We start from the raw sequence: 17,283 nt of genomic DNA on the forward strand, positions 1-17,283 counted from the left end.
TCGTGAACAAGACCCCGAGATACTTGAACTCCTTCGCTTGGGGTAGGCAGTTTGCCCCCACCTGGAGGGAGCACTCCGCCGGTTTCCGGCAGAGCACCATGGCCTCAGATTTGGAGGTGCTAACTCTCATCCCTGCCGCTTCGCACTCGGCTGCAAAACGCCCCAGTGAATGCTGGAGGTCACGGTCCGATGAGGCAAACAGGACCACATCATCCGCAAACAGCAGAGAGGCGATCCCGAGACTCCTGAACCGGATCCTCTCCGCCCCCTGGCTGCGCCTAGATATCCTGTCCATGAAGGTCACAAACAGGACCGGTGATAAAGGGCAGCCCTGGCGGAGGCCAACACCCACCGGGAACGTGTCTGACTTACTACCGAGGAGACGAACACAGCTCCTACTGCAGGCGTACAGAGACCGGATGGCCCGTGCCAACGGGTCCGGCACCCCATACTCCCGCAGCACCCCCCACAAAGAACCCAGAGGGACCCGGTCGAAAGCCTTCTCCAGGTCTACAAAGCACATGTAAACTGGTTGGGTAAACTCCCAGGACCCCTCCAGTAATCTTGCGAGGGTAAAGAGCTGGTCCACTGTTCCACGACCAGGACGGAATCCGCACTGTTCGTCTTGAATCTGAGGTTCGACAAACCCCAAAATATGTCCCTGCCAAATTAATTATGATAATTTTGACTCTTTGCAGTATATTATATAACCCCTATAGCTGCTTACTAGTGGCATATTCTATTATTTATTGAGTCTCATATGGCCTACAGGGCGGCAACGTTGATGAGCGATGTTCCCATTTAAAACAGCATAAACAGTGACGGGAGAACTAAATATTCTCATACAGATGGTCATTTCTGGATTTACAATACAAGGCATCCAAACACAGCTCGGTGCTCAAAGGCATATCCCCGACTGCTTCTTCATATTATTTAAAGTATCAAACAATATGCTCTATCGTGATAACCGATATAAGAGTGCTCTCGTTTAGGCCAGCGTGAAAGCTGCCAATCAAACTCTGGTCCAGACAAAACAACCAGACGGAGACTGCCAAAAGGGCAATCTCAGACCACTACCCACACCAAGCAGACTCCACTCACCCCCATTCTGATGAAGTGCTTTGGGAAAGTGGTTCTCCAGCACATCAGAACCCTCAGCAGTTTGCATACAGAGCCAACAGACCCTCAGAGGATGCCGTCTTCACTGTTTTCCACTCATCACATATCTTTAAAGAGCATTCAACACAATGTCCCCATGAAAATGATTGGTAAACTTAGCAGTCCGGACTTCCCAAGGAACCTGACGTGGTCCTCACTGACGTGGTCCTCACTGATCTCCATCCTGGTGAAGAAAGTGCATTAACGGCTGTATTTCTTAAAGAAACTTAAGAAGGCCAAAGTCCCGAGCCGAGTGCTTGTCAACTTTAACAGAGGAGCAATAGAAAGCATCCTGACTGCAAATACACAAATGGGCATGTGCACGACCTGGGACGGGAGGGCTCTACAGCGGGTGATTAGAACCACCCAGAACATCATCGGGAACATCAGAGATGTTGGTGAGAAGGAGCACAAAGGACAACCACAACCCAACCACAGCCTGTTCACCTGCTGCTGTCTGGAAGGAGATACAGAAGTATCTTTAGAGAGTCTTTAGAGCAGCTTCCCTCCTCTGGCTCTGGGGTCGTTTGCTTTTTTAGTGTTTTCCTTTGTAGCAAAAAGCAAACGGCATCTTGTTAAGCAATGACAAAAAGTGCACCTTGTGACCTTGTTTGATGTCGGTCCGTGTGTAGTGAGTGTGACCACAAGCTTCAAAAACTGAATATAATGTATCTACCGCTTGAAACCAAATGAACCAAACTACAAGGGCATCAGGTCTGGTGCATTTCCCACTAGATCTGTCTTTTTGTCTTTGGTTCCAATCAGCACTTGTTCCCGGGACAAATGACTGCAATATTGACAGCTATGGATCTGTTTAATGGTTGGTGATGGAAACATGACCCAGGTAGACGCGCTAACTTTAGCTCCTTTTCCGACCCTTTCTTTGTCATCTCAAGTCTGTCCGTCTCCATCCAAGCAGCGCCATCGAGTTTTAAGAGGGACTAGAAGAGAAGTATGAGATATAAAAACGTAATAACAGCCATAACGTTTTCATATCTATATTGTGGTGAAACAAGGCTTTGTGTGAATGTAGAGGAGGGTATCACTAGAATGAGCAATAAATCTAGACCAATCCATAAAGGTTAAATAAACTGAACACAATGCACATATATAGATTCTATTCTTTCCACATATTGGTGGCCGTTTGCTTAATGATGATTGCCATATTTTTTCACATTTTTTATGTGTGACTGCTGTGGACGTGATGTGAGGTGTTGGTGTGTATGCATGTGTGTTGCAGGGGGCTACACTGACATGGAGGCAGACGGGGCCCCTGCTCAGGCTCTAACCCGTGGCTCTCATTTGCAGCCTTTAATAGTCGTCTATATTATACTCTAATCTGCCTGATCCCAATTTAATGCCGCTCCCTCAGCCAGACGTGGCAGGAATACTAAACAGGAGGGTCACGTGCTGAGCGGAGAGCCTCCGCCTCATCTGTTTAATGTCTGCTGGTGGAGAAGGATCCAGGTGGGGGAGAAACATAGAAGAACGCATCTCAGATATATGCTGTCAAGGAGATGTGGTACTGCAGGGCCTCAGGGCCAAGGGGCATTGTGGGTAGAGCTGCAGAGTACACAACACCTTTATATATAGACTTACTGCCTGTGCATGCAGAATAAAAACACCAATAGCCAAGAATAAAAGTAAACAGATACAACAATTAAAGCTGCATGATAGCAGAATATGGTTCAAACACACACAGATAAAGATATAAAGACAGATATTATTTTGCTACGGATTTCTAGCTTAGAATAAAACAATTAGCTGTGTTTCTCATTATGAGAAGAGTTTCTTTTTTTAATAAAAATATCCGTTGTGTTATTATGGCAAATAGTTGTCATTATTAATATCCAGAGCGCAAAAGAAAGGCCTCTCGACAAGTTATCATTCTGCTATTGGGGAAAGGAAAAATGACTAAATAGTAAATGTACTTCTCTTTTCTAGTTTAACACTTCTTCATCATCAACCCATTCACACCCATTGTGTTTTGTCAGTTGATTTATTTTCTTTTTGGTCAGGATGATTTTTCCTAGTGTTTGTTGTTTAGCCACATTGGGCTCCAGTGCACCATCACCCTATCTTCTCACTCTCTCTCTCTCTCTCTCTCTCTCTCTCTCTCTATATATATATATATATAGGCAATAGGATATATATTATATATATACATTTCTCCCTGCACTTTAAACACAAGGTACATATAGTGATGGGGAGCTCGTTCCACCAATGAGGAGCCAGCACAGCAAACAGTCGTGACTTTGTTGAGTGTTTAGCTCGAAGTGAAGGAGCTACAAGCCGATTGGCAGAAGCCGAGCAAAGTGAGCGAGGTGGGGTGTGAGGTTAGACCATGTCCTGGGTGTGAGGTTAGACCATGTCCTGGGTGTGAGGTTAGACCATGTCCTGGGTGTACGGTTAGACCATGTCCTGGATGTGAGGTTATACCATGTCCTGGGTGTAGACCGGACCCGATCTGTTCACAGCACGGTACCCAAGTACCAATGTTTTGAAGCGGATGCGGGCGGCCACCGGTAACCAGTGAAGGTCGCAGAGGAGCGGAGGATTGTGGGTAAATTTCGGTCGGTTGAAGACCAGTCGAGCAGCTGCATTCTGGATGAGCTGTAGAGGTCGAATGGCATTAGCAGGTAGACCTGCCAGGAGGGAGTTGCAATAGTCCAGCTGTGAGATGACCAGAGCCTGGACCAGAACCTGTGCCGCCTTCTGAGTGAGAAGAGGTCGTATTCTCCTGATGTTGTACAGCATGTACCTACAGGAACATGTTGTTGTGGTAATGTTGGCAGTCAGGGAGAGTTGACTGTCAAGCGTCACTCCGAGGTTCCTGGCAGTCGGAGTCGGAGCCAACACTGAGTTGTTGAAGTTAATAGTAAGGTCGTGGGTGGGAGAGCCTTTTCCTGGAAGGAGGAGAAGTTCAGTCTTGTCCGGGTTAATTTTCAGGTGGTGAGCGGACATCCACTGAGAGATGTCAGTCAGACAGGCAGAGATTCGTGCTGCTAACCGTGTTTCAGATTGGGGAAACGAGAGGATCAGTTGGGTGTCGTCAGCGTAGCTGTGGTAGGTGAAGCCATGCGAGCGAATGACAGAGCCGAGAGAGTTGGTGTACAGAGAGAAGAGAAGAGGACCAAGGACTGAGCCCTGAGGGACCCCAGTAGTCAGAGGACAAGGCTCAGACACAGATCCTCTCCAGGTTACCCGGTAAGTGCGGTCGGTGAGGTAGGATGAGAAGAGTGAGAGCGCGGTGCCTGAGATACCCAGGTCCTGGAGGGAGGACAAGAGGATCTGGTGGTTCACTGTGTCAAAGGCAGCGGAAAGGTCTAGAAGGATGAGGACAGAGGAGAGAGGCTGCTCTAGCAGTGTGAAGCTGCTCAAAAACTCTGTTGAGTGGCCTGCCTTGAATCCAGACTGGTGGGGGTCTAGAAGGTTGTTACTGTGAAGAAAGGAGGAGACTTGGTTAAAGATAGCTCGCTCTAGAGTTTTGGAAAGGAAGGGGAGGAGAGAGACAGGTCTGTAGTTGTTGACTTCAGATGGGTTGAGAGTGGGTTTCTTCAGGAGAGGGTTGACTCCGCCTCCTTCAGAGTTAGGGAAACAGACGGTTGAGAGGGAGGTGTTATAAGATGGGTGAGAAAGGGAAGAAGGTCCGGAGCAATGGACTGGAGAATGTGAGAAGGGATGGGGTCAAGGGGGCAGGTGGTTGGGCGGGCAGAGGTTACCAAGGTAAGAACTTCATTAGGAGACAGGGGGATAAAAGAGGAAAACAAGGGGGAAGAAGGTGGAGTTACTGGAGGTGTAGTTATGGAAGATGGATTAGTAAATGAAGAGCGTATGTCGTCTATCTTTTTTGTGAAGTAGTCAACAAAGTGGCTTGGTAGAAGGGTGGAGGGAGGGGGGGGACCAGGGGGGTCAAGGAGGTTGGAAAATATAGAGAAGAGTTTTTTGGGGTTAGACAAATGACCCCCCCCCCACACCTACTATAAAGAATGATTAATTATTCTACTGATTGTTTTCTATTGTAATTGAATGTGACATTTCTGTGATCTGAGATCTTAGAAGTGATACTTGAATCTATATTTCATCCTAATTGCAGATTGGTACATTCACAACCCTCTCCACCAAACCCAAACGGTTGAATGTGTAGTTTGAAAGAAAGGGAGCCTTCTCATTCCAGCTATGTTCGTACTGTTGCTCCCATTCTTAAACAGAAACCATAAAGCATGTCTTGTTTATTGGCACAGAGTCTAATTAACATTCAGAATCAGTAGAGGACATTAAACCCAGAGTGCATTTGTTCAGCAGACTTTGTTGAGCAGAAATCTGTAAACAACGCGGTAACATACATGGTGAGAGTTTTATCTTGACAACAACAGCTTTGTAAAGGCTTGATGTGGACTCATTTGCATTGAATATTTTATGTTGACAATTTTTCTCTCTCTTGCTGCTGCAATCCAGTTCCTTTCGTTCCTCATTTATAAACTGTCAACAAACATTTCTTAAACATGTTATGTGGAGCCAAAAGTGCTACGAATAAAAGATATTATAAGAAATGGTGACATTTCACTGTTTAACTGTTGCAAAAGAATAATATATATATTTATATATACACGTATAAATATATATATTTATATATATATATATATATATATATATATATATATATATATGTGTAAACAGTATATATGTGTTAAACAGTGAAATGTCACCATTTCGTATAATACGTATATATATATATATATATATATATATACGTATATATATATATGATATATATATATATATATATATTGAAATACTTCCAGCAATAAAGTAAGGAAGAAAGATCTTGATTTGAATGCTGTTCCTTCTTTTCTTGAGGAAATTCGACATATGTTTATGATCATTATTTTTTTTTATAAATGAGATTCATACCTTGGTGTCTTCTACTCTTCCTTGTCATTTGAGCTTTGCGGCTAGCGGCTAAAGCTAGAAATCGGGGTTTGCATGAGGAGACGTGTATCCTTGACAACGCACCATTGTGCACAGTTGGACCCGGCCAACTCGGAGCGAGGTACAAACACTACCTTTCGGCACTTTCTATGACCTTTACACAGATTAAGGTAAATGGGGTGTGAAAAGGCATGCATTTTTATGAACGTGAACGTAGCCGCATGTGTCCGCCCGTGGGTGTGTGGGCGAGTGCACGGTCACGCCATGCGTACCTCCCAGTCTCCCACTACCTCCCGCAACCATCCCGAGCCCCCCATGTCGGCTGCCAGAAGCGGCTGGTTCTATCTGCAGTGCGGCGGAGTGGAGATTGCCGGCTGGGGGATCATTATGAGGGCCATAAAAGAGCGATTTACAGGACGGCCTGTGAGTGGAGTCAGCGCGGTCCACACCCTCCAGCGCTGCACCGTGCTGGGTCACCAATGAAAAAAAAGTCCAAAACGGAGAATCAGAGGCCAGCGGGGGGATGTGATGACTTAAACATGAAGGTGAGAGACGTGGAGGCTCTGGTGGCATCTGCTTGATGGGCGGTGAGTCAGCGGCTGAAGGAGGAAATAAGGCCCCACTCGATTTTCCTTTTCATGTCTGATTAGAGGGGAGTGCACTTTTAAAAGCATGACTCATAGGTAGAAAGGTATTAAAATATTAAAAAGCACACTGTCCAAATTGTATAACGGTTCTGGGGCTGAATAAACCTTTTGGTGAGAATTCTGTATTTGTATACAAGGTCAAGAATCAAATTGCAGCAGTTAGTTGTTTTCCATTTCTATGAATGAAAAAGAAGCTAAAGAGATGATTGCATTATTTATTGGTTATTCACAGGTGATGACTCTTGACCCCCGTGAAAACAGACAGTTTTTAGGATATGATTTGACTGGCCTCTTCATAATTGTACTGTAGCTCTCTTTTCGCGCTCGCTAAGTGCTCCTGTGTGCTGATTGGTGCGGAGCAGGCAGCGAAGACGACGCGATGAGAGCAGTGAGAATCAACCAAGTCAGAGTTTCAGCTCAACAATGAGCTGAAACTCACTATAGAACTCCGTGAAGGTGAGGGGACTCTCTGCAGGTATCAATGATGGTTTAATATCACTCATTGTTTTCACATTGTGGTTTGGTTCTTTGTTATTATAAATATATTGATTATAGCCGTTTAAAGGGCCAGTGTGTAGGATGTGGCGGCATCTAGCGGTGAGTTTGCCGATGGCACCAACTGTGCCAAGCATTCTGAGCCTAGAAAACACAATCATTCTCATTTCAGGTGATTATACACAAAAGAAAACTTACATAACAAATGAAACATTTAAACATCTATTGTACAATCCCATCACATGTCCAACTTCATTGTGCTACACAATCAATAGCTGCTGAATGGCCCATGTTCTGCTAACTACTGTGTAAAAGGTCAATGAACTTCCAATGTCAGCAGGTTTTCTCCTGCCAATGAACAATGTTAAACCTGCAGATGCAGAGCTGTGCATAAAAAACCTGCTCAAATCAAAGCAGCGTAGACGTCATGTTTATCTGCTTCCGTAATAATCTGGCAGGCCACCAAGGCGGTACAGAAAGAGGTGGGGGAGGGGTTTAAAGGTATGTGTTTATGTGGACTGTGTGTGTGTGTTGGAGAGAGAGAGAGACATGGAGGTCTCTCTCTCTCTCTCTCTCTCTCTCTGCTCCCCACTGTTTGCCAGCCTAATCAGGCCTGCTGGAGCCCCGTATATTAGTGGAGGAGTCCTGCTGCGTTTGCTCCCTATAAGGGCCCCGTTTCCCCAGGCCACATGTCTGAAGCACCCCCTGTGTGACACACACACACACACACACACACACACACACACATAAAGAACCCCTGGCATTACCTGAATAAATCTTGTCTCCTTTTTTTGACTTTTAAACTCCCTTTTCATTCTCATGTTTGGTCCTGGACGGTTCTGTTTCTCTGAGGCTTCCTTCCAGTCGGTGTTCTGATGTTAGTACAACACCACCATGACCACAGCAGATGTATTCAGATGTACAGGCACACACACCTGTCACAGAGCCTTTCTTTACCGGCATCCATTGTACTGTACTATGCATTATTGCCATTGCTACAACGTTTCTCTTTTTTTTCTTTCCATATATTAACATATTTTCAAAAAGAAAACATGTCACCGTCCTAAATGTCTGGGGGCGTGGCATGACGACTACAGACAGAGCACAGTGAAGGTGCTGGCCCCCTGGCCCCCCTCCTCCATGGGGGGCTGCACTGAACCTTTGCAAAAGCCATGTTGCCATTATTATTCCATTTGACTACACTGATTCTCCTCTTACGTTTCTCTCTTTTTTCATTTATTCTTTTCCGCTTCCTCTCTGCACCTCCGCACGGTTACATGAATATGCAACACACTTTCATACAGGTGCAGAAAGACATATCGCACTAATCTTGAAATATGTATATGTAGTTCCCCCACTATAAAAAACTAAGAAGAAATCTGTAACAAATTCAAATATTAGTTTGTATGCATTGCTGTGTCGTACTGTTTTGTATTATTGTATGCATATTTTCTTTCATCAATGTTTAATTTGTCACCCTTTTGTACTATTTCACATTGCACTAATACAAACATTCATGTATAGAAAACATAAACCCAGGGGCAGAATCGGGGCTATATACAGACACCATTGCATCAGGTAACCTGTTAGATTATGTTATTGTGCATCTTGCCAACGTTCAAAGGAACAAAGAAATGAAGATAAACTGTTCCTACTTGAAGTCCAAATGGCGTTCCATTCTCTTCTGTGTTTGCTGTGGGACACTCTAGTGCACACTATTGTGGAAGATACCACATGTTACTACTAAGTAAAAAAGAAAAGAAAAAAGAAAATTGTGGACTTCCTTTCTCACCCAAACTCAAGCGGTGAGGAAACTCATAAAAACGTGTATCTGACAGAAACAGCCAATAAAACCACTTGAGCTCTGACACAGTTTCCTGCGTTCGCCAGCACACGCTGACCTGCTAAATGGAGGAGGCACAGCCTGTTTCACGCCAGTCGGGCGGCGAGTCTCCGCGCCGCTGGAAAGAACTCAGCGCGGCGGTCGAGGGTGCATTGAAGCATCGTGGAGGCGAGGATAAACAGACTTTATGGTGCATTACTGAGGCAGGCAAACACACGGGCGGCCACAAATGTGGCCGACGGCATCCTTTGGACGTGGCAAATTAAAACGCACTCCCTCCTGTCGTGTACTACAGGAGAGGTCTTCAAATGTTCACGCCGTTAATGACGAGCGCACATACGAGCATAAACACACCCGAGGCTGGATAAAGTCCCGCTCTGCGACTGTCAGCGTGACGGCATGTTAACCTTCCCTCAAATACACACACAGACCCTTAAATCCAGTCTCAATGCAAAACACCCAGGCTGACCAGCACGAGAGAGGCTTTCAGCAAAGACCCACTATGGAGGGAGTGAATGGTAATATGCACCATACGGGGCTTTGAAACAGTCAACACACGGAATAAATCACATTTCTGATGTGTTACAATGTCTTTAAAGAAGTGTTCAATATGTTTGATAAATAATGCATCCGAAGAACAGATGCTGTCTATGATTGGAGAGTTCAGGTAAAAGACCTACAGTATATAGCTTACTGTTGCGATATTCTTTTAATGATAGTGTATCAATATGTCTGCAACTACTGTCATACATCAAATAAAACCCTGTGTGTGTCAAACAACCTCCTCCGTCGCTCCTGTAACGCTCAATGTCGCTGCCTATTTCCCTCTAAGCTGAGGCCAGTGACCTCCCGGCCTGTCACATGATCCAAAGTCCCAACATGGCGTCTCACCACATGATGGATGGAGCAGTGTAGTGCCCAGGATTCATGAAGAGGTGAAGAAACATGTGTAACATCAATCCCCCTGCAAAGAGAGTATTGTATCATATCATATGGCGATACATCGTGGCCAATGCACAGCCCGAGTGTGTAGACCGTAGTAATGTGCTGAATGTGGCTCTTTCTGGGTCAAATATAAAGGCCTTTGGCCACTGGGGCGTGGATTCATTTGCACGTCATTATATTTGTTCAAACTGTTGTCTTCAGTACTTTCACACAAAACACAGATATTACAGGGCGAAGAAGCTACATGATTTGTTTTGGTCACAAGGATAATTAGTCTTCTGCAACAGGAATAAAAGCATCAGCCAATCGCCTGTGACCGAACAAGTCCAGTTATGCCTATATTCATAAAAACTACAACACGGTGGCTCTGTAGTCCGAACCAAGACGCCGCATCGTGTTCCTCCTTTCAAAGACAAAGATCCTCTCCTTTCCAGTCACCTTCACACCTCAAGCTGCAGGCGTATTCACAGGTGAGTGCTTTGGGTTTCAGTGTGGTTTATTCGTCATGGCGACCACTGGGAAGCACACTGGTCTTACTGGTGAACACGGATCCTGTAAGTTCTCCACATGCAAAGCAAGCGAACAGTTAACTCGAACGGCACAATTCAAAGCGTGACCTTAAAACAGCTCATTCTGTTTCCAAGCATCACAAGGACATTTCTAATAAAAAAAGGACTATTATGACGTCTCTTTCAATTAAGTGCACGTTTCCATCAGCTGAGAACGCCACATTTGCAACCTACAAAAACAAAAATCTCTACCGGCTTTTTAATAAGATGCACAGAATCCAGAAGGATCTTTATTGTAAATGCCACAACTCATTAGGCTAATTACCCCCATCACACATTTACTCCGCTGCTAATAACAAAGTAGGCAGAGAGACGAGAGAGGGAGAGAGGGGAAACCACACATCTCCTCATAAATTTGGCATTCTAGCAATTAGTGAGGAGAAACATTAAAGCCCACACAGACTTCCTGAGCAAAATAATTAAAGAGAAGTGGCAGAGGAGCTGATTCTCCCTGCTTTCCTCTTTTCAAAGTCTCCAGCCCCCATACGAGCCCTATGTAGAGGAACAGATCAGACTTCTATTTAATACAAAAAAAGAGCATTTGTGTGTTTTTGTTGTCGTATTTTGCATAATTTGACTCACTGTGGGAGACGGTGGCTTGTGAAGTCAAATTTAATTGCGATTATAATAAGGTAACAAGGTGCGTTTAGTCATTAGCTCCTTGCATGGGCAAAAAAAAAAACATTCCAAAAGTTCTAACATGCTCGTCCTCCTCCGGGAACGGAACAGCAAGGATTTTCACTTAAGAGCTACAAATAATCATATTTTAACAGCACACGCTGGTGAATCCTCACTGTTGATCACAACATTTTAATTGGCCATCCTACACATTTACAGACTCAGCAGGTTCTCCACGGCGCCATTTAACCGCCAAGCAACTTATTTCATTCGCACCCTATTGTGTCACATAAAGACGCTGATAATAAACAGCTAGATTTGCCTGTAAAAGGAAAGATGACTGTTCAAAGGGATTTGTCCAAGTGCTTATGCTAAATTACTGGTGTAGTATGATAATTAATCGTTTAACTAACTGATCAAAGGGTTCGCTTGAGATCTGACCCACAGCAACCTGCACCTGGATGTATAAATATATATGTAAAGGTTCTAAATGTTATGTATGGGAAAGGTAAACATGTTGTACATGGAGTATATATGTTTATTGTATATATGTATTTATCCAAGAGCTCTTTTAGCACTGTGGGTTTATTTTTTTTACAGAAATAATACAGGAATAATAATGAAATAAGGAATAGTTCAGCACTTTGTGAGTGAGGTGAGAAGATATCAATTGCATGATTGTGTGTTACGTACAGACCTGGAATCAGGATGTGGTTAGCTTAGCTTAGCATTAAGACTGGAAGCAGGGGCAATAGCTAGCCTGGCTCTTTCCAGCACACAGCTTGGTTGGGTCTTGTTTGTTTGGACTGCAGACGAACAGAAATGAAAAAACTATCTGACAGCCTCAATGTGATGAAAAGACGTCCCACAGTGATGTAAACACATAACGCTAATAGAGTTATGGGGCTTTGACTTCATTGGGAAAGAAAGGTGTTGCACTTCAATACCGGATATTCAACTGACAGGGTGTCCACACACACTGCCATAAACCTCAAGGTCACACTACATGACTACATGAAACATCTGGAGCTCCAGCCAATGAGAGCAACAGGAATGTCTTTACTGGATGTGTTGCTTGTTGTTGCACCTTGGAGGACAAAACACAATGACTGATCTACCTAAAGGGAACAGTAAAGACGGGGGAACGAGGCTATTAGGTGGACACGTGAGGCTTCCACAACATCAACATGCCTGGATACCCACGGACATTTCTGCCCTGTGTTTCCATGGAAACACCTTGTTTGGAGGCAAATGGCAGCTTTGTAGTGTGCGACCCCCCTCCCAGTCAGACATGTAGTACCACACGCACAACAACTTCAAACTTTACACGACAGCAAGTTGTGTAGTGTGAAGAGTACAGTGGTCTGACCATGTCTAGTCAAATTAGGCTGTGCCTAAACATTAGTTACTGCTGATGGACAGGTGGAACCTTAGCTCCTCCCATCAGTGTATGAATAGGTGAATGATGTCATGTAGTGTTAAAGAGCTTTGAGTGGTAGAAAAGATCTATATCTAACCCACTTACCATTTCTCTTGAGGGAATATCAAACTCACTGAATGACTGAAATGAATGAGGACATCGGTTTACATTCCTCACCTCACATGGGCGCATTGATTATTATTAGATGATAGGTCATGTTTACTGCCAGAACATGTGTATTAATATGTTTACCCATAAGTGATTTACTTTTGAAATTCACGTCAAAGGTTTTAATGTAAAACCTGGTCATTTCGCCTAACGCTGCCATGCAATCTTATTTTGCATTTCTGCATACGCTAAGTTACACACGTGTGATACATGATCCTCTATTGGGGCCATTTTCCTCCCACTATGCTACGCTAGCTGTGTTGCCCATGCTGTCAGTCTTCATGCTAAGCTAACCGCATCCTGACACACAGACATGAGGTTGATCTCCATCTCACTCTGAAGAAAGAAAGTTCCAGCCCTTTGAACCCACTATATAGACTATATATACTATAAATACTATAAATACACCGCGCTGCAGGCCCATTACTGAGCATGTTTCAAACTGTTTTACATTAATCAACACACCCAAGAAAGGATGCACAGACCCCGGCTCTTATAGAGGCCAATCAAGATGCGAATAAAGCACATGAGCATTATTAACGTTAATGAATTCCCTCTAGAAGACAACAAGAGAAATCATATTTAAATTAACTTATAAATAATAAGGTCTATATCGCCTGAGCACGGGCCCCTGCACCTCCTCTAACAGCAGCGGTGGATACCCGCAGGTGGGGCAGATGGAGCCAACACAGTGTCACCGTCTCAGGACGGGCTGCGCCTCGCGTCTCAGGACGGGCTGCGCCTCGCGTCTCAGGACGGGCTGCGCCAGGCGTCTCAGGACGGGCTGCGCCAGGCGTCTCAGGACGGGCTGCGCCAGGCGTCTCAGGACGGGCTGCGCCAGGCGTCTCAGGACGGGCTGCGCCAGGCGTCTCAGGACGGGCTGCGCCAGGCGTCTCAGGACGGACTGCGCCAGGCGTCTCAGGACGGGCTGCGCCAGGCGTCTCAGGACGGGCTGCGCCAGGCGTCTCAGGACGGGCTGCGCCAGGCGTCTCAGGACGGGCTGCGCCAGGCGTCTCAGGACGGGCTGCGCCAGGCGTCTCAGGACGGGCTGCGCCTCGCGTCTCAGGACGGGCTGCGCCAGGCGTCTCAGGACGGACTGCGCCAGGCGTCTCAGGACGGGCTGCGCCAGGCGTCTCAGGACGGGCTGCGCCAGGCGTCTCAGGACGGGCTGCGCCAGGCGTCTCAGGACGGGCTGCGCCAGGCGTCTCAGGACCGGCTGCGCCTCGCGTCTCAGGACGGGCTGCGCCAGGCGTCTCAGGACCGGCTGCGCCAGGCGTCTCAGGACGGGCTGCGCCAGGCGTCTCAGGACGGGCTGCGCCTCGCGTCTCAGGACGGGCTGCGCCTCGCGTCTCAGGACGGGCTGCGCCAGGCGTCTCAGGACCGGCTGCGCCAGGCGTCTCAGGACCGGCTGCGCCTCGCGTCTCATTCCACTTAACAAATCCGATAAGTTGTTGGTTTGCTGCCGACACCAGCTCGATTAAAAAAAGTCTGTATTTTGAATAATTTGCTTCATAAATAGATAATACATGCTCATTATAGAGGTGCATCAATATTCTAGTGATACGCTGAGAGAGTGATTTTTTCTTTTTGTACTAGAGTTTTGGGTTTCACCCAGCAGTGATGTTCCCCTCCCAACAAGGTGGTGCCTTCCAGGGCTTCTGCATGCTGAATAAAAGAATACAGTTTGGAACTCATGTCTGTGGGCTGATCTGTAAACAACCTAAAATAAGTGTGACAAAAAAGAAGGGAAAAAAAGAGCCAAAAAGCCTATCTACACCTCAGCGTGAAAATTGTCAGATAATATTTCACAATGCTTTTTTACTCAGAGCTGAAAGTTTACACAAAGGAACAGTGTGGTGCACTTCAAGGGGTCTATTAGCAGAAATTGAATTTAGTATTCAAAACTATGTTTTCACAAGTGTATAATGGCCTGAAACTAAGAACATTAACTTGGAACGAGTCAAGAGAGCCTTTAACGTTTTAAAGGCCACCGTAGTACCGACTTCCTTTCCCCTAAAATAGTGTTTCTATGGAGTTATTATGGTGATGCATGACCTCATATTACACCTGGACAGTGAGTGAGAGATGTTCAGTTGTTTGGAATCTGCAACCACACCACTACATGTTCATAAATCATACACACTGTCCCTTGACAAAATAGTTTTCAGAATGAAAATGCATTATTTTCAAATTCCACACTGCCTCCACACAAAGATGGTTCACATGTATTGATTTGACACATGAAATCTTTTTTTCACAAAAGTGCATTGGCCCCACTCCCTATGGTTCATATCTATATTTGGACTTAGACCAAAAAGTCTTAGCAAACTAGGAGTTTACTTCCAAAATCAAGTCTTTACCACTTGGAGATTGATGCTTACCTTTGAAAATGACTGTTGGCGTGAAAGAGAAATAAATTGTGTTTTACAATTTAAGTACATTAAACATTAAACAACGCTGCCTGCCAGATGAACATTTCTTGGTTTGAATGTGTTTCTTTTTGGTTCCCTTGGGCCTTCTTGAGAATAGCTCGATACAGACCTCACCCCCACGTAGCTTGGACCCTCCCCTTCAAACTGTGACACTCTGCATGGCCGTGGTTATAGGATTATATAGGATATATATGTATAAATATAGATATGAAGTCAGGTTTGGAGGAGGTCCAGGTGGACACAGGATGGCTGTTCATGTCCTGGGACTTATTTTACTGTATGCACATTTAATGTATGCAGCGTAGCTTATGTTCATGTAGGTTACGCAACATAATAAACATCCTTATTTGAACCCAAATCACAATCTTTTCCTAAATCCATGAAAGCAGTTTCCTGTGAAGATGGACTTTTATTTTGAAAAGCAGTATGCGTGTAACAAGAGGAAATAGACACAGAGCGTCACAGTTTGAAGGGTCAGGCCCCTGACCTGACCTGCATTGGACGTGTTGCCCAATACAACGACTGGAAAGCATTAGAGAGCATTCATTCATGTGTGCGCTCTTCTATTGTCTCATCCCAATAATCAGTCATAAGTGCACACGAAGCAGGAGCAGGAGGAACAGCTCGACTACTGCCAACATTTCAAACGCTTACTTCAAAGTCAATTCATTAAATTCAAAGAAAGTAAATTGCGAGTGCTTCTGCTCTCCTTTGATGAGTGAACGCCTTTACTGAAGGTGCTCTTTGGTTTATGAACTGCACTAAGGGAAAATTGAAGGAGGCACTTCAAGTACAGTTGTTTTTTTTAAGCGTTTAAGTCATGGCTTGTTTAAGGGAACATATTAATTAAAGACAACAGCAGTGGTCGTGGCCTTCATGAGCAAGTAGCACATCAAGTCAATTTAGTATCGTCTTTTGTAGGAGGCGACAGAGAAAATGCAATAATCATTTCAAAGAGAAGAAGAAGAAGAAGAAGAAAAGAAGAAGAAGAAGAAGAGAAGAAGGGAAATTCAAAGGCAGTCACATGTATTCACCAAAAGGCAAAGTGAATATCCTCATTCACACAGGACAGAAGGATCATGACACATGAACCTCTCAGGGGAGACTGAACCAACCTGTAAACGGCCCTCTTGTCAGACTCGAGCTGGGCCTGGGGGTCAAGGGTCACGCTGACGGAGGTATTTCCTGCTGCAGAGGCTGCTGGGATGTGGACCTGTGGGGTCTTGGCGTTCTGCTGAGTGGTGCCCGTCATCTGCGGACGCAGAAAAACGACGACAACATGAACGTTGCATTCAAACCACTGTGCACTTTGTTACTGTTCAGGTAGGTTCTTTAGCTTGAAAGGCCAACAAAAACATGAACATGCACAATACTTGTCTGGGATTATTTCACATTAAAACAGGTGCAGCACTTTTTCAATTCAAGGTTTGAATAGATGTGCGCAGGCAGAGGACCAACTCCCAGCATCCTCTTGGCCTGTCAGATATGTCATCTCCTTGGAGTCAATCGTTCCAGCTGAATTAAACAGTTATGCGGTGTACTGCATCCGTCTAGGGCTTTTATTGAGAAAAATACAAACGGAAGGAGTGGATCTGTTCTTCGCTGCCTTTGTCAAGGTTGAGGGGGATAAAGTTTGACATCTGTGAACATTTTTTAATCGAGCACAGCGTTGAGGCATGTATTTACGGTGCGAAAGCTCAGAAGTCACAATATTAAATATACAATCTAATGACATGGGAATTCATTGCACACCATTAAATAGATACTTTGGTTTTCCTGCTACTAATATAAGGCCGGACCTTCTCCCCCTGTCAATCAAGCCCAAACGGAAAACCACATGATGGAAATAACAGTAATTTCGTAATCACTCTTCCAAAGCAATAAGGTGCTACGTGCTTCTGACGCCGACGGACTAGGAATGAGGAGCCGGAGTGAATCAGTGTTGCCTGACAGATCAGCCGCCTCGTAATGAAGCTGTTAAGCAACATGAACGACAGGAGATCCAGTAATTGAACAAGGCATGCTCAGGTCTTCTATAGATTCCTGTTAGATGATG

At 45.1% G+C, this 17,283-nt stretch overlaps 1 protein-coding gene across 1 annotated transcript in view; it reads right to left on the reverse strand.

Annotated features, from left to right (window-relative positions):
- The window catches only part of pknox2 (pbx/knotted 1 homeobox 2), an 87,127-nt gene that overhangs the window by 13,744 nt on the left and 56,100 nt on the right, over nucleotides 1–17,283 (reverse strand). Inside the window, exon 4 of the mRNA XM_034550465.1 lies at nucleotides 16,343–16,479. Within this exon, the coding sequence (XP_034406356.1) occupies nucleotides 16,343–16,479 (137 nt within the window). The remainder of the gene's footprint in view (nucleotides 1–16,342; nucleotides 16,480–17,283) is intronic.

The sequence above is a fragment of the Cyclopterus lumpus genome, chromosome 14 (genome assembly GCF_009769545.1).
Source record: "Cyclopterus lumpus isolate fCycLum1 chromosome 14, fCycLum1.pri, whole genome shotgun sequence".
Classification (NCBI taxonomy): domain Eukaryota; kingdom Metazoa; phylum Chordata; class Actinopteri; order Perciformes; family Cyclopteridae; genus Cyclopterus; species Cyclopterus lumpus.